General features: G+C 35.4%; 1 protein-coding gene across 4 annotated transcripts in view; it reads left to right on the top strand.

The window, feature by feature from the left end:
- Window positions 1-19314, top strand: part of LOC149807910 (dedicator of cytokinesis protein 7-like) — a 184966-nt gene that overhangs the window by 59376 nt on the left and 106276 nt on the right. For all 4 annotated transcript variants that reach the window (XM_089971876.1, XM_089971895.1, XM_089971866.1 and 1 more), the window contains exons 23-28: window positions 3757-3839; window positions 5250-5345; window positions 9621-9761; window positions 11971-12084; window positions 15312-15631; window positions 18739-18880. In XM_089971876.1, the coding sequence (XP_089828002.1) occupies window positions 3757-3839; window positions 5250-5345; window positions 9621-9761; window positions 11971-12084; window positions 15312-15631; window positions 18739-18880 (896 nt within the window). The remainder of the gene's footprint in view (window positions 1-3756; window positions 3840-5249; window positions 5346-9620; window positions 9762-11970; window positions 12085-15311; window positions 15632-18738; window positions 18881-19314) is intronic.

Raw genomic sequence — 19314 nt, 5'->3', positions numbered from 1 at the left:
ACCTCAAAACATCATGGATTTTATCAATGAACAACATGGACATAATGAACAAGATGATGCTATCCCTTACTAAAATAAAGGTAACAATGAAATAAATTGTATACAGGAATAACATTTTGTCATTCTCAGCAGTGTTAATACTTAACAAGACCCATTCAGTGAGCTTATGTAATATGAAATGTGACTACTGTCACAGTTACATTTATTCAGAAACTTCATACTTTACATCTAGGCAGTGGCTAACCTTAGTGTGAGTACATTTCTTTTTATATAAAAAAAATAACATTCTTGTTTAATTTTAGTCAGTTCTATCTGCTACATCAGATGACAGCGACCTTAAATAATAACAACTGATAAGTATAGAACAAGTGTGCTAAATGAAATTTCCAAGCAAACCATAAGTCATTATGGAATTTATCAATGAACAACATAGAAATATGAACAAGATGATGTTATCCCTTACCAAAATAAAGGTAATATTTAAATAAATTTTATACAGAAATAACATTTTATATCATTTTCAAGAGTGTTAATACTTGACAAGACCCTTTCAGTTATCTAATGTGAAATTAAATGTGCAGTTGTTAAATGTAGAGTTGCTCGCAAAATCAGCCATATGTTTTGTTTGGTTGCATAGTTGAGTGTTGGAGTGCTGGAAGGACTGAGTGATTAGAGTGTTTGAACTTTGGACTGGAGACATTATCAATGGTTGCTGACTTTGATCTGAAGTGAAAGGGGGGTTGGTGTTAGGGTCTGATACAGACAGAGCTTGACCACCATTAGCTATATTTTCCAAAACTGAGCTAATTAGTTCTGTTTGTTCAGTGCTAGATCTTTGACTATAAGTTTTTAGAGACTCCTCATGTTTGTGGTCTGTTATAAACAAACTATTTCTGATTGCAAACCCAGCATCACTCATAGCTTGAATTGCTGTTGCATGGAGTGAGTGACCAGTATAGCGTTGCATTCCTGCATTCTTGCAGATGTCTGGCATGAATGAGGAGAATTGCTTTGGTTTGACCAGTTCACAAGTATACCATTTCTCAGCGAATTCAGGAGATCTTGGTGATTCTTTACTGCATTGCATAAATAAGGCCTTTGCTGCTTTGTCACATTTCTGAAGGATTTTATTTTATACAGATTTCACTGGACAAGTGTTTGTACCAGTTGCATACATTCTTTTGTCTGATGCTTCTTCAAGTTTCGCATCAACACCACCTTGGTGTTTTTTTCCCATCATTTTCAAATTTTAAAGACGTTGGGGTCAGTTGATGGTGCAATTCTATACCTCTGGTCACAAAATGAATAGCTTCCAAATTCTTCCAGTGAAATCACTTGGTAGTGCTGGGTTGGCCTTGAAATACCTGATTTTAAATTCAATTTCAGTTTTGCATTTAATATTGAATTTGCATTTTTGAATTCTTTGTCTTTGACAATGTCAATATCATTTCCATTGTCCTTCAAGTATCTGTTTATGGCTGCATGAACATTTTTCAAGGAATTCTTGTGATATTCTTGCACCTGATTGGCTGGCATTTTTGTGACCCTTGATGATACAAATTTTGGTTGGGCCTCAGCGTAGATCCTTCTTAAGTGGCCATTCAGCTTGTATGGTCTGATTGTGTTGAAGTGAAGTTTGTATCCATTAATTTCAATACACCAAGCTGTAAGTAAATAGAAAAATATTCATAGCAATGCAGTTCTTACACTTGGCAAGATCATTTTTAAATACACATAAAGACATGTCCTGCAGTTTGTACATATTTTGTCTACTTATGGTTGGGATTTATGTATGTAATATGGTGACATTATTAATTTTATCCTTCAACATAAGATAAGATAAGAATTCTTTATTTCAGACTACAAAGTCCATACCTCTAAATTAAAATATAATTATAAAGTAAAAACATTGTAAACATAAAAGAACATATATATCATACATATATACATTTTAAGTGTTTCAAAAGATTTATTTCTCAAGAAGAAGAATAGTAATGCAAAAAGTTATGTAATTTCTTTTTCACTGAAATTAATGACTACACATCCAAAATAATTTAACTTAGCAAAACAATCACTTTATGGATTATTATATACATTTTTCAATGGTATTTGGTCACATTGTTGGAGATATCATGATAACATTGCCATGTCAACAAACTATGCAATATGTTATTATATATGTTCAAAATCTATCCATCAAAGATATTTCATGCGAATAATCTGATGATCTTCTTGTAGTTTTACCATTTATAAACTTTATTCAGTCTTTGAATAATGATCTCATAAATATTTGTTTTTATTTTTGTGTAAGTGGTCATGTTCACACCATGCCACCAACACCCACACACATTTGAAATTAAGCAAACAAAAATATGTAAATATAAAATTACCATTAAAAACGCCAATGCCCCATGTTGTGTTTCATTTAGTAGCCTCTGAGTATTGATTTATTTCAATAGCTTTTAAGTCCTCCTCAGATAATTTCTTAAAACTTGGTTTATCTCCCTCAGCTGCCTCAAAATAGACTGCCGCAGTTCCCACGCTATTATTGTTGTTGTTGTGTATGGCTAGGGTGACTGAGGTCTTTTGGTGCTCTGTGAGGGAATTTGTCAATCTCTGTTGTTCTGTTTCATTTTCAGCGCTTGTAACATCCATCTCAAAATCATCAAATCCATCTCCATCAGCTTCAATTGCTGCTATTATTACTTTTAAATCCTTGTGATCTAATTGTTCAAAAAAAACTCTGCATAAAATTGCAGTGAAAAATCACTGTAATCGGCCATTTTGCTTGACTATTTAGCAGACGAACGCTAAACTGATTGGTAAACTGTTTATTTCAATCAAAAAATATTGGAAAATGTATATAAAGAGTATAAGTTATATTTATTTGCTGAATTAAAAATTTAAAAGAAGAAACAATCATTTCACAATGATGTGTCTACAATGTTTATTTATATTGCAAACCGAAAGTAGTCCCAGAATTTATCGATGTGTAAAAAATTCCGGATCAGTATCATGCGACTGTTAACATCCAATCACATTGCAGAAAATCCATTTCATTCATAATAATTGGAGTTATGATGTTTTGGTCTTCTCCCCGGGTGCCCCAGAGAGGGGTCAGAATGTCAGGCACAGAGATTTGCAAGTGTATAAGATGCATACTAAGGTAAAATTTGAATTATGAACTAACAACCAGGTCCATGTTCTGTAAGGATGCCATTATGATGCTAGGCTAACAGTCCTACTTAGCTGGCTGTTCATGGCATTAGATGACAAAAGCTAATAACTGAGAAATGTCAGTTGCTACAAGAGCTGCATACAAAGTTTGTTTTACTTGTGGAAGAGCTTCATTACGCAGATTAATTTAGAATTGTATTTGCCTAACTTTAGTCTGTGCTAATAGTACAAAACTCTCCTCACTGAATACAACCCTATCCTCTCATTTAACTGCTAGTGTTTCCCATAGCTAGCTATTGAATATGAGTTTGAATGTAAAATTTCTCAACACATTGATTGATAGGTTAGGTATTTGCCTTGTGAACTCTTACCTGCACTTAACTCACCATGTATTACTGAGGGTCTTTTAAAACCACTTTAATGATGAATGTTTCAACAGTGATGATTTGATGGAGGAGTTGGATAACGAGAACAATAAAAAAGATAGATATTAATCAGGCTACAGATTAATGAAGTCAGTGGAGGAATAACTACATAACAGCAACAACAAAATAATTATCAGTTTAACTTGTCTTTCAGGGAATCGTGGAGGAAGTGTGAAAGGGGATGAGTACATATCGAGTTCTCAGCACAGTCCCTATGGAAAAGCACGGAGCAGGAAGGTAAGATCAAATCATATTTAGAGTTTTTATTACTTACATGTTAATTATCCAAGTACAGTAATTGATTTGTCAGAACTGTTAACATCTCCCTCATTCAACATTCAAGTATTGGCCTATATGTCATTGACAGTAATGTATAGCATAGACTGAAGCCTTCCCCCATTGTAATAAAATTGTCTGAGCATGGGAATTGAACTCCTTGTCAGATTTTAAACTTTTATGGTATATAACTTCTTTCCAAGTGCGGTTAGAGTTAAGAAAATATTGGCATACACTTATATTTTAAATACCTTCAAACACATCAGATTTCAATAATATTCAATTCTGATGATTGAAGTCTTTTATTGCTTCTCCAAGTATTTTACTTGGAACAAGATTGCCATGAAACTTTACTCACTCATTCATCCCAAAGTTTAGGTAGTAAACGCAAATGAAACTACTTAATGTGGGTTGGTGGTTCTTACCTTTGTTTTCCTGGGTTCTTCCACCACTAGATATAGTGTCCGCAATGTATAGCCAATCTTGCACTGAGAAATGGCGATAAGCCCAAAACAACAACAAGAAAATCTTTTATGGATAGAGGGTGTTTAAAAAATTACATAAATGATAGTATATGTGTATGCAATTGTGCCTACTGTTGTATATCAAAGTCTTCCTAGTAATTAGCAGAAAGACATAAGTTTGTTCCAATTTTAGCTGTACACTATACTCTTTTTAATCTAGTCTTGATTTAGTATAGTAATACAGTACTTTCTAATAATTACATACCTCAGTATTACATGGTCCCTTTTTAAGGTATAGTTATGTCTCCCATTTTTTTAAGTAATACTATTATAATATATTATGTACCTCAGTCAAGGGTAACCTCAGGTGTAAGGCAGTGCACATTTTTGGCTCCTGTGAATAGTGTAAAGTGACAAAGTACTTTATGAGAATATGAGATGAAGTAATTAAAAGATGCCCAGTTGAAATCAAATCTCACTCTGATGGATGATTCAGTCTAACACTGTACAAGAATATACTTTAATATGACTTCATAAGCTCTTTGCAAGATATTTCAGATTTTATTTAAAACAGCTGGGAAGAATTGCAAAGTGTTTTATTTTTAGAGAGGTAAAATTGTTCTCTGCAGTTTTTGTATATTCTATATTCTATATATGTATAGTTTGTGTAGAATACAGTGTATGTTATTTACATTTTGGAAACCTCTCTTGGCATGTACTCCAAGTATGGCCTCAATTCCAATTTATGAATCTTACCCTGAGAAAGAATAAAAAAATAAAACAGTCAGAAGGGGAGGGTGCATATCAGATTCGTGTGATCAATCTTGGAGTAGTTCCCTATTTTACCTTGGATTAATGTCAGTCAAGTAAATGTTAATATCCTTACTTCTTTTTTCTGCATTTTCAGTATGTACACGAGGAGCTGGCCCTCCAGTGGGTGGTTCAAAGTGGATCCATGAGAGAAATGGCTCTTTCTAATGCTTGGTTCTTCTTTGAGCTCATGGTGAGGGGATTTTCTAGTTACTGTATGCATGCGTATAATTCTCCAGCAGATATGTTGCTCAGTCACATTACCATTAGGAAATAAATACCGCCATCTCCTGAATCTAGCCCTCCTGAAATGAAAATTTGTTTTTCCATCTATATATCATGTAAATGAAGGGAAGTAATTCTTACAAATTACCTTCTCTAACATCTGCTACATGGCCACTATTATGCTGGCTGTTTAAAGTTTTGGTTGAAACTGACTTACATTAATGTATTGTACCAAGCCCCCCTTCAGTTACTTGCAAGTTCTCAATTTTTCCAAGTAATCCATCAAGTAATGTTTGTGATTAAGACAGTTTTAATCTTAATATATTGTTTCCCTTGTTATTTTCAGGTTTATTTATTAATATTTATCAAGTCATATGGACTTTTTCTTTTACTAGTCAGTTACACAGGTTGGAAATATTTGCCTGTATTTGTTGATTGAATTGTATGTAGTTCATTCATTTATTAATTTTCTGTGTATATTTTCTTTTTAAGTTTCACCATCTATGCATATTTTTTTCTCTTTCTGCCTTTGAGGGGAAAATGACATCTAAATGCAAGAAGTGTTAAGGCTTTAAAGTTGCTGAAGATAAAAAACAAAATGAAATATTTATCATTGAGCCCATACAATGCCTGCAGTATAGGTCTTATGTTGTTTCATCCATGGTTTTGTGGAAGCAACTCAAGAGGAGAAAAGGTCAAATCCCATAGCTTCAGATGCAGATATCTTAAGCCTTCAGAGGTCAAGGCCTATTGCTTCAAATACAGATATCTTCAGCCTTCAGAGGTCAAGGCCTATAGCTTAAGATTACAGAAATCTTGAGCTTTCAGAGGTCAAGGCCTATAGCTTCAAATGCGGATATCTTCAGCATTCAGAGGTCAAGGCCTGTAGCTTCAAATGCAGATATCTTCAGCCTTCAGAGGTCAAGGCCTATAGCTTCAGATGCAGAAATCTTCAGCCTTCATCCTCATTCAGAATTTTTGTTGAATATAGGGTGGTGATAGTTAGAGGCAGGAATACTCCTGGAGACTCTCCAACTGGAGGGCAGATCATCAGATTGGGAGGTGCACTTACTGCTCTGACAGTCAGTATCAGGTGGATGGTACAGAAGAATGTACTTAATAATCAGTGTCTTGGAAATGAAGGCCATTCTCTATACTTTTCATGCATGGAAAAATTGGCTGCACGAGAAGATGGTCCTATTAATGTCCAACAGTTTTGTGGTGGTGAATTAGCTTGCTAAGCTAGGGGACAAGGGGAGACAATCATTGGAACTTTTATAGTAGAGGAATTCCTCATGCTCTTAGTACCATATCACGATGCAAGACTTGCACCATGATATGCCTTCCCTTAAGTAGTCCTGATTATGAAGGTAGTTCAGAAGGGGGTGGTGCCTGACTTGCAGACAAGTTCTAACTGCTCATCTCTGTTGATGGGACATATCATTGGTTCTAGATCGTGTGACAGATGTTCTCAGGAAGATTATGGCAAATTCCATGTTGCTGGAGCATCTAAGCTCACCAGTTGTCCATCCATGCCCAGACAAGCTCTTTCTTTAAGTCTGGCTCTTGTCAGAAGAACCTAATGTGGAAAAAGGATCTCTAAAGTATGATTTGGTTTGGTTTGGTGCTCCATGTCTCAGAAACATAAGTAGTTTACATAGTGCTGAAGCAGTTGGAATAAAGTGACTTGCCAGTGGACACTCATCAGTAGCTGACCCACACTGGTCTGGGCATGAGCCTGGCACACTAACCACTGAGACAGCATGGTTCCTTGAAAGATATATGAGGGAAAGTGGCATAGATAGTAATGATACCCATCTCTTAGTTTTTCAGTTAACTAACTTGTTCCTTTTTGTCATTGAGGAGAGGTTAGTCTCATCACTAACAAACGGTATCATCCCATGATTTCGGACATGTTCAGACATCATGAAAGAGAAGATATTGTTTACAGCAAGGATCTGTCTGATCAGTTATCCTGTTTCAACCTGTCCAGGTCTTGCTTGCTCACTATATTTCTTAAATGAAACTTCCCCTGTTTCTTGATGTGGCTTAGTTTGTCTCCATGACTTTGACTTTGCTGTCGCTGCTATGTTATGAAGACTTGCTTTGTGATAGCTCTGATTTCAGTGTTGAGGATAAGCAAAGTGCATGCCCTCTCCATGGACCCAAGAACAGGTTGCTGTCTGCAGGCAATAAGAAAATAATCGTTTACCTTTACTCAAACAGTCTGTTGAGAGATGCATAGCTTCAGAATTCAATTCATGTACTCCAAGTCAGTCTGAGGTACACACAAAACAGCCATATTGCCTGACAATGATTTTCCTGACTGATAAAACAGGAAAGCAGGACATAATCTTTCAAGCACTTGTCTCATGGCTCAAGTGGGTTATTTGGTCAGCCTATTCTGAGCCGTCTCAGATTTAGATGTGATATAAAGATTTCAGTTCTTGAAATTAAAGTGATTCTGATGAATATCTTGCCAAAGTATAAGATCAAACTCTTGTTTAGTTTGGAACTAAAGCTTTGTGGTTAGTTTTAGACATCTGGTAAAATTATTGTAAAATTTGGAGCCCTGCCTTGACTATTGTATTTAAATTCATGTTTTAATAAAGTGTGTTATAGCAGATCTTCAGTGTGACAAAGAAGAAACCTATCACTTTTAGGTACAAAAGGTCATTGGTCAGTATCACAGGGACTGAACGAAGGGAAACTATTTCTGCACAATAACTTTACTAGTATACCAGATACTGTGACCATATTTTACAGCTACAACAGATAGTGTAACCAAACTTTGCAAATCGCTTGCATTTGAGATAGGAAAGATACCTGTTGATTTTGGCTTAGAGACATCAGAGGTCAGGGTAATTTATTCTACATAAAGATGTCAGAGGTCAGGGTAATTTATTCTACATAAAGATGTCAGAGGTCAGGGTCATTTATTATACATAAAGATGTCAGAGGTCAGGGTAATTTATCTTACATAAAGATGTCAGAGGTCAGGGTAATTTACTCTACATAAAGAAAATGTTTTATGCCTGATGTATTGAGTTCTTTATGGACTACTTTGACCAAACTTTGTGGATTGCTTGGATTTGAGATAAGAAAGAGACTTATGTTTTTGGGATCAGAAGGTCCATTGTCAAGGTTTCACTGATTGAAAAAAGAAGTTCCAGAATTAACACTGCATAACTTTAGCACAATGTGCTTTGATTAAACTTTGTAGTTGGCTTGCCTCTAAGACAATAAAGGTACCTAATGAATTTTTTTCTTTCAAATGGCAGTTTACTTTCAACACATAACTCTCTATATCATGCTGAGTAAGTGCCTTTCCCAAAGATATATTGAGGAAGCAGATCCAGGCTGGCATGGACAGGTATCAAACTTGTGACCCTTTCTTTATGAATCCAACATTCTACCAATTGAGCTACCAAAGCTCTTTTGATTTGTTGATTTGTTGGCTAAATAGTCAATGGTCAGTGTGATAAAGACTCCAAGAAGGAAAATGGTTTGCACCAAATAACTCAAGTTCTATGTATCAAAACCATGACCACACTCTGTGGATGGCTTGCAGCTGAGGCAAGAAAGGCACCTGTAAATTTTGGATCATTATGTCAAAGTTGAAAATGTCACTGGTTGAAAAATGAAAATTTGTTTCTTTCTAAAAATGTTAGTAACATGAATCTCTACTAAAGGTTGTGGGTAGCTTACACTTTGGGCAAGAAAGGTGGATAGTTTACACTTTGGGCAAGAAAGGAGTCTATTGTTTTCTTACACAAAAGAGTAGTGACTGAAAGAGAAGAAAGGTGTTTGCATAATAACTTTAGTTTTAGATTGTGTATTTTTACCAATGTTTGTACTTAAGAAAAAGGCCTTTTTACTTTAAGGGTAGAAAAATAAATAAAAGATAAAGATCATTTTAATCTTAAAAAAAATAGTTTGCTTCAATAATATTTGTTCTAGAATAAGTTTCTTTACCAAACTTTGTGGATGGTTTGCATATGGGATAAGACAGAAAGTGACCATGCAGAGAACTATTAAATGAGGAGCGGGTATATAATGTATTCTCCTTCTTCACACTAAGATAAGTCACATCTGCATAACTGAATATCCTCTTATCCAAATTAATTAGGTGTGCCATGGGTGTTCTGATTAATGGACTCATACTGTAGTTGCTAATACACAAGAATACCTTCATTTAAAATTGTGCAGCATACATATAGATAAGATTTGTTTTTTTTTTCAGATCAAGAGTATTGCTGAACACCTAGCCAAGACAGACAAGCTTTGTACGCCTCGTCAGATGAGGTTTCCTGGTCAGTTTGTGGATGATGTGCAGAGTCTTGTGGTCAGCATTATTAAGGACATTGTGGACAGATACCTCAAGGTCAGTACACATATCCATTAGAATGATGGACACAGTATATCAGCGCCAAGGAATTTTTCTTGCTTTACTCCAGGAAAGGAACTTTATCGTACTCATATTTTATCATACTTATATGTATACTTCAAAATAGTTGCAAATATTCTTTAATTCAGATCGAATTATTTGCTTTTGTGTTTCAAGGGGAGTGCCTGTGTTAGATCCATGGTCTATGAAGAATTCCACTTTGGTGTATACTTACATAACATGATTTTTAAAATATAAAATTATATTGTACAAAGTAGATACAAAGCTGGATGGATAGAATGATGTAAGTTTTAGCTTACATGGCAGGTGAGCTTATAGTACGGCCATGTACTGCGCATGATTTGTCTGTCATGCATTAGCCAACAGTTTTTTCCATGTTTTGACTTCTTCTCAGTAACCATTGTACCAGTCTAAACCAAATCTGATGGAACTTTCTGGTGTTAAAGACTTTTAAATTTGTAAATGATGTCAATCCACCACTTATATATCTTCCATTAATAGAAATGGAATATCTTCCATTAATAGAAATGGAAAAATCTTTAAAGAATTTTTTCATAAAAAGCCAAGCAACAGAATAAGACAATATTTGACACGAGGTGTTCTGGCTTGAAGGAATTTAAAATTTAGACAAATGATGCTGATCTGCTATCAAATATGACTGCCATTACTAAACGTATCAAAATGTTGAAAAAGACTTCTAAAAGAACACTTTAATAAAAGTTATCCAAATCTGAAAGGAAGCATTGATGCCAGTTTACCATTATATATTGCTGCTGTTGTTAAAATGAACATTTTAGCAGCTTTGTTAAAAAACTTAAAAACAGTATTTGACCAGATTTGACAGAACCATTCAAATTTGTACAAACGATGCTAGTACCTCATATTATATAAGACTCCCTTTAGAAAAATTACAAAACCTTTAAAAACTCATTACCAAACAGCTCAACCACATGTCCGTAATGTTTTCTTAAGCTTTGTCTGAATGGATTTTAAGTTTTGTTCAAAATGATGCCAATGTGCCATCATATTTGGCATCCATTACCAAAAATGGAAAAATCATTAAATGTTTTCCTCTCAAAAATCACTCAACAGAATTTGAACAAACTTTATGGGGGATGTTTTGAACTTAAATTTTGTACTGATGCAGATCTGCCATAAAATATGTTGACCATTACAAATATCTTTTCCACCATGAATTTGATTAGTTTTGACAAGATGCATTCTTTGTCAGAGTTCTTTAAAGATATACAAATGACACATCTCTGCCTTCCAGCATGGATGCTGTTGTTAAAATTAGAAAACTATATATGACATCAAAAACAGCTCAGTAGAATTTTGACCAAAGTTTAAAGAGGGCATCCTGGTTTGAAGGCCTTTAATTTTATACAGATGAAACTGATCTGCCATCTGCTGGGCTATTTAGTTACTCACGGTCCCTGATCATTTTCATCACTAGTGTAACTCATCAGAGGGAATTGATAATGGTTGATTTATTGTTCAGCAAACCACTTTATCTTGTAAGTGAGAGGTTTCTTTACCCCTTTGTCGCCAGTGTCACTGGTGCAGCCAGTATTACTACATGTTAGGTCGTGTGACAGTTGTATTGACAAAACCAACTATTGCAGCATCCGAGTTTCAAATGATACCATTGTCCTGCAGCTAGGATTCAGCTCCCTCTTGTGTAATGAAACCAGTCAGGGACTGGGGGTGAGTAAGTCCTCCTAGCAGATGGAAGGGTACACCTCCACATTCTTTCAGTCATCACTTTCTAATAATTAATATTTAATCGGAAATGAAGGCAACTATCTGCTGGACATCAATCAAACAGATCCCAAAACCACCAAGAGCCTGATGAGTCTCTACAGAAGTGCTGTCCAACTCCTCCACAATTACAGTGATTGGAAGAGATGTGAACACAAACAAAAAAAGAAAACAGGACATTCCAGATTTAAAAGGCTAATAAGCCAAGGATTTGCTACTACCTGTCTGTACATTGCAACCTATCTGAACACAATAAAAATTGTATTTATTGTCAGATAATATAAATGTTCTAATCATATACAAAGCTCTCTAGTAATCAGAAAAATATAAATTTTTATTGGCTTTACCAATTACTCTACAGCTGGTAGGGAACAGGCATTTTTAACATGGTTTGCATTATGAATTAATTATGCTATCCTTGCAGGATCCACCATTGATTCGTAGTCTGAATACCAGTCTGGCGTTTTTCATCCAAGATCTTTTGTCTTACATGGACAGATCCTTTGTATTCCAACTCATCAAATGTTACACATTTGAGGTAGGTTATATACATTCCAAATTCAGGGTTCACATAGTCATTAAGATTCATTGACTTCTTACTTAGTTCATTGAAAGTCCTTACATTTGATTTATTTTTAATTTTTTTAAAAAGTTGATGGAAAATTTTGCTATAGAGTAATTTATTTTATGTTATTCAAAAGTTGAAAGCACAGTCCAGTTGGAAGTTGGAAGTGAAGTCCAGTTGGAAGTTGGAAGTGCAGTCCAGTTTTCTCTCATCAGCTTAATTGTTCTGCCATTATCAGAATTCATGGGTGTGACAAGATAACTGGGTGGATTTCGGATTTACAACAGAACACTTTTGATGGTGATATAAATACAATGTTTAACAATGAACAACTTGAATGAGCAATAATTTATGATTAATATGTGCATGTGTATGATCCAGATATTGGATCAATTAATATAAAATGCACGGAGATACTAATGAAAGTACGAATAAATGGCTTTACACAGTACAAGCACAAGGAGTGAATAATTCATCCTGATTTCACAATGAAAGAATGATGTGTTTTACTCAAATAGTAAAGAAATGTAGTATTTTACTCATATAGTAAATGTATTCACTCATTGAAATTATGTGAACAAAATGGGACAGATATACATATTATCTTTACAGTCCCAAAAACAAACTGGGTTTTACAAACTCCCAAAATTAGTCCATGGCTAAAAGATTACATATACAGAGTTATACACTCCGTCACCAGCACACTTGGCTGCCAGTCACACTGGCCAATCAAGCTGTTAGTATTCCAGGTTGGTCAATCAAGCGGTCAGCGCCCACTAATCTTGGTCAGTGATGCCCGATCACCTGCTACTCGACCAGCAACAGTTTATTCAGCTCTACAGCTGCAATGGTTCAGCTTCACTGCTGCTATGGTCAGCTTCTAGGGTCGACTCCGATCACTCCAATAACTGATCAATCCAGTCAGCTGAAAATATTATCCATAACACAGCTGACACAGCTGAAATTACATCTAACTCCGTGTACTATGCATGACACAGGCAAATACGATAAAACGTAATGACGTTATATACAGTAAGTTATACAGATTACATTATCGACACAATAATTACAAACCATCAAACAGGTTCAGAAGTAAACCTAACAGTGACCGACAAGAATCCTATGGTACAAGACGTTTCTTAAAAATGCAGCTTTATATTGTTAATATAAAATCTCTTGCTAAGTCACAAACAAGAATAGAAAATATTTGCATTATACTACATAACCAAAGCTACATAGCAAACGTACAAAAATAAACTTGGTAATACAATAGTTATAACTTATACACAAAAATTAATAATTCACATACCACTACAGCTGAAGATGTGCAAGTTCTTAAGTATACCCCTCACTGACAAGACGTTCTGTAATGTGAAGATTTATCTTATGGTGAGACATTTATACACAGATGAAGTCGTCATACATTGTCTGTGCGCTGGAAGCATTCAGTTTTTTCCGTTGAAAGCACTTCACACATGCGGCATGGGATGAACCAAACTCACTATTTCAAAATATTTTACAATATACATAAATCACCCTCGGGTATCGTTGTACACAAAAAATGCAACCCGAGTGCATCTATTTAATAAATAAAAGGATATTTATACAATTCCATGACAATGGGAAATAAACAATTTGCATAGCATCCCTTTCACATAATGCATTTAACACATGTGCACCCATTCACTTCACCACATGCTTCTGCCAAGCACTGATGGATCAGTATTATTTGCCTTTCATATTTAGTTGCATATTAATTATATCTGGAAGTAGAACATATGATGCTTAGAGTAGTCCTTGAAAACTAACCAGATCATTAAAAAGTCATTGACTTTCAGGTTTCCTGATCAGTATGAACCCTGTAATAAATGCAGCAGTTCTTTTGTTCCTAGCAGTGGCTTGCAGGGCCAAGTTATGCATTCTAAATGTTTCTAATACAAAACATAGCACAGTTGAAATACATTCTGGTCTTTCTGCCAGTAATGAAAGAAGCATTTTGGAAATATTACAAGAGCTGCCAAATTATATGCATGTACTTTGTTTGTCATGTAATGGAAGGTGTATGTTGTACTCCATCCCAACGTTTATTATGACAGCTTTTTATTTGGGATTAATAATTCTTAGCTGAAATGGTTTCAGAGTTGTTTTTTTCAAGTAGGAACTGGAAAATTGTCTTTTATGGAACTTGTAGACATAATTCCAAAAGGTATTAAAATGTTTATAACATAGTTCTACTTTGGTTAGTATGCTTCAGCTTTGGAGTGAGGTTTTGAACATTTTTTGTTCACAAACCCCTTTCTATGCTGTATGACTTGAAGTATTTCTGAGGTGAAATTTTGTAGAAAAAACTATGTATGGTCCAATTGAACTTAATCATCACACACAATCAGACAAGATGTTTGGATTACATTTAGGAGAATTTAAATGAAAATACTGGAAATTCTATGATTTGAGCAATACTAAATTAAAGTTACAGGCTTTCAAAATTTGGTACTTTGAACTTGAGGTCAAATATTTGTTCAAAAAGTTTCTGGAATTTAGGGATAGAGATTATCATGATTCCAAGGCATGAAGCTACTGATAGTCTTTGTCTGGATTTGATGCTTATCCGCTATGGCCCAACCAATACTCTGGATTTGATGCTTATCTGCTATGGCCCAACCAATACTCTGGATTTGATGCTTATCTGCTATGGCCCAACCAATACTCTGGATTTGATGCTTATCTGCTATGGCCCAACCAATACTCTGGATTTGATGCTTATCCGCTATGGCCTAGCCAATACTCTGAAGCTGTGGGCCTTTCATAGCTGGGTTGGCTGGAACAGAAGAGGTTAAAATCAGGATAAAGGCTTATCAAGAATGACCACAACAAGCTTTGAACTCTTAACATACAAATCTTCAGGTATACTGGCAACTGCTGGGTCCTAGACAAAGAAAGAAAGAAAGTGAGAGAGAGGGTGATTGATCAGGGTGACTATTTATGCATGATAATAAGGAACAAATCATTTTTGTAAAAACAAGGTGAGCATTTAAAGACATAACATTTATGGTAAATTACTCATACTAGCTTGTGATGAATAATTGAGTCTTTAATTTACCACTCCATGTATGCCAAATGAAAAATGCATTCAGTCTCTATTTGTGAGATGATTATGTGTAACATATAAGCTTATTCATACTATTTGATTTCTCCAATAGGTCAATAAAAAAGTTAAGAAGCTCCCTGATTCTACAACAATTATGCTTTTGCACCTGGATTTTCTACGTATAGTTTGTAGTCACGAGCACTACTTTGCCCTGAACCTACCATTTGGAACCCCTCTGACCCCATCCACCAACACCAGTAGTCCAACCCCAAGTATATCCAGCATCAGTTCCCAGGATTCCTCCTCCTCATACACTTCCACCAGCACTCTTGTACAAAAAGGAGTCTTCTACGAGCTGACGCTGGAGTTCCAACAACAGCACTATCTGGTTGGCCTTGTCCTGAAACATCTCTCTATGGCTCTGGATACCCAGTAAGTAGTTTACAGATGTGAAGAGGAGCTCATTGTTTGAAATTCAATTAATTGCAGTGACAGTTTAGGTGAGCCATAGAAACAATAATAACAAGGTCAGTGTATCTGCTTTGATTGATTACAATGCTTCATTTTGGGGCATTGTAGTCAAACAAGGCTTTGCATCAGCTCTGGTCAATTTTCATGATAATCAACGCCTTTGATTAGGATTAAAGTTACTTATATTGAAGCTTAGAGGCAATCATTATTGTCTAGCAAAACAAACTTATTAATAATCAGAATTCAGGATGATACTGCAAGTAGGATTAAGTGAGACAACATTTTTATTAGCTGCAGTTTTGTTGTTCTTTTTGGTCTGGTTCCATAAACATAATGATTGGGTCAATCCTTCAGATAGCTAATTGAGTTCAGCATAGGGAACCACCCTATGAAGAGTATCATTATCAACAAATTTTTAAAAAGTAGGATTGACACATATTTGTGCCAACATTAAATACTCTTACATTGAATTAGTCCTTTTGATAACTAGTTAAATTCAGTATAGGGAAGAATAATTGAAAAATATTGTAGCCAACAGAAATGCAAAAAAAAAAAAACCATTCATGCATACTCAGTATTAAAAACTCCTACACTGTATGAGGTTTCTTTGCTGGTGACTGACTTGTATAACGCTTCATTTAGGTTACAAATGTAACTTCTGATCCATAGGTTATGTTATGTCAAAAATGAAAATTGACTTTGATGGCTTCTCAGTATTGATTTCAGCAAAGCTTAAGATTTATTGAAGGCACTGATATATGTATATTAAGTCATGACATTCTATATCTTATAAGACTGCTTCATGCAGTTGCTGATATTTTTCATGTTAAAGGTGATCCATGTGAGAAAAATCCAATGCCTGATAAAGCCCTGACAATATGTTATTCAGATGACAATATGTTAGTCAGATGACAATATGTTAGTCACATGACAATATGTTATTCAGATGACAGTATGTTATTCAGATGACAATATGTTATTCACATGCAATACATCCTTTACCTAACATTTGTAGCCCTCTCAAGTTCATCTTTTGTCTTGTTTTAGCAGCAAAATGCTTAATTTTTTTGTCTCCTTGCAAAAACTGAAGTCAGACAAGAGTTATCTCCTCTATAATAGAGGGATTGATGGTGAATCCTGTAATTCATCAGTTTCTACTTTTGTTCATGCCTGGTCTGTACACTTTTGCCAGAGGCCTCTAAAATATATTTCATTTTGTTACTTTTTACCAGTTTGAGTGATACTTTGGATTTTCTCACCTCAGGAAGTATCGTGATCTGTCTTCCGATTAAATCTTTCAATTGTCTAATTTCATTGTACTGTATTGGCATGTTCTTATTTGCTTACCCCATGGTCTAGAATACTTTCATTTCATCTCAGCCCTTGGCCTTTAGTAAGCTAAATCTACTAAATGATCTGTTGTTCCCTAAAAAAAAATTTATGTAATTTTCTCATGCATTGATCTTAATTCACAGCATCCACTTTAGATTAAATTTAGCATGACATTTGATTGATTTCATCTCCATATGCTGTTATTGCATTTATCATCAACACTGGGCAGGATTAAATGTGAGATGGTTTTGGGTTGCATGTACAAGATTCAGGCTGGCAGAAAATGGTTACCCTCTGTATATGCTGTGTCTGGTTTTGTTTAAACCTTACTTGTTATGTCTTCTTTCACTGGTCAGAAGAGAAATTGGCAATGGTCAATGAGAGACTCAAGAAATCTCGCATTAAGAAGCAGACACTGTCAGCATTGCTGCTGCTACCTCAATCGCCAGCTTCCTTATGATGAAGTTAGTTGAGCTGCAAAGATTTCCTATTCAGAAAAAGATCTGGCAATCTTTAGCTTCACAGACCTCCCCCACAGTTTCAGCCCTGCCATCACCCACAGTGCCAAAATAAAGAGCACGTCAACCCTGGCTTCTCAAGAGGGACCAGAGAAATAGGATGGAACCCTCTAAACCATGCCAGATAGAGAAATCCTCCTCCAATTCCTTTTCCTCAGTGAGGGCTCAGTTTCTGAGAGCAACCAATGGCAAAAATGTGAAGACGTGGACCTGGTTTGACTCTACCTCTTTTTCAATTAGAAAATGTGACTCTTTAAGTCTTCACATTTTGACTCTGCTCCTACAACCAGGCAGTCTTGAAAATCACTTATGAGGGCCTCCAGATGTCATTCAGCAATCATTCTGCACTGTCAAAACTTAACCATAGCATGATAGATTTCCTGCCCAGGATTTGGATTATTGGTGTAAAGGGTAACAAAAGTGCAAATAAAGCAGTATGGTAGTCACCTGTTTGTGAATGGAAATTCCATATATTGACTTCAAATATGTGAAATGAACACTCCACAAACTTGAGATCATCAAATCCATTATAGGACAAATGAGAGAGGTGAAGTGGTATTGTGCAGTTGGCTGTCAGGTACACATACTTGACTTGTTAACCCTGACTAGAGCACATACCATGCCAGTGCCAACTGACAATGGAACATTGTCTTGCCAACTGCCTTGATTTTCACCCTGTTAGACAAAAGTATTTTGATACGAACTGAACAAGGAAAGTGTATGACGATGTACTGAGAGGAAAATCTTTGACTTTTTTAGAGATTGTGGTTTATATACAACATTTTGACCACATATGTTAAGGACCTTACACTTGTTGCCTTTATTTTCTATTTTATATACATTTTACTGAATTTTAACATCTTGAAAATTGTATTGCTATATACAGCTTAAACTGCTATCATAGGTACATTTGAAATGGATGGCCCTAAAAAAAACTTTTAAAGGTTATGCCCAGAAGTACCAAGATTGTTTTCAGCACCTCCCCCACTCAAACATACCATGTGAAATTTAAAACTTTGGGAAAAAATTTACCAAATTTGAAAATGTTGACTCTTCTCTTCCTGTCACCAACCAAAAGTAAATTTGATAAGGGCATATATAGCACAAATGTATGGGAGTACCACTCCCCCAACTGGGAAATGGACAGCTACTTACTCTTTCATATTCCATGCCTGTTTCTTCTGCTGAAATTTCATGATGAGATCTTTTCATTTTCAGCAACTCGTCAATCCATCACAAAGCTATCAATGTTGTCTGCAACCTTTTGTTTAACCATGATCTGGATGTGCGCTACACTGATCCAGAGGTGAAGGCACGACTAGCAGCTCTGTACCTACCTTTGTTGGGGATTGTCATCAAGGTAAGATTACTTAACCTGTTCTTGGATGTAAAGTTCATTAGGAATTACCGTCTGCTTAGGTTGATACAAATGACATAAATATAAAGTACATTGCATGTTATAAGGTGTCTCCTTTTATTATGCAGGTATGGTAATGGATCCAATTGTATTATTTAAAAATAATGGTGTGTAGAAAATTCCTCACTACCAAGAGACTTTACCTATAAGCTGGTTCATTTCTGTGGTTCCCAAGAACAGTGTTATAAAGTGGGGTTTTGTACATGTTGGCAAGTACAATGTCATAGTGTGCAGGTGATGTAGGATTTGGCAAGTACAGTTTTATCGTGTCTGGTTGCTGTATGTTGGCAAATGAGAAATAAAACCATAATGGATGATTGTCAATAGTGGACAGATTCTTCCTCAAATACATGACCCAAAGTAAAAGTTAACCTGCT

The sequence above is a fragment of the Sinohyriopsis cumingii genome, chromosome 1 (assembly GCF_028554795.1).
Source record: "Sinohyriopsis cumingii isolate HCF-2022 chromosome 1, ASM2855479v2, whole genome shotgun sequence".
Classification (NCBI taxonomy): domain Eukaryota; kingdom Metazoa; phylum Mollusca; class Bivalvia; order Unionida; family Unionidae; genus Sinohyriopsis; species Sinohyriopsis cumingii.
Note: the sequence above shows the minus strand (reverse complement) of the source record. Positions and strands in the feature narration are given on the sequence as shown.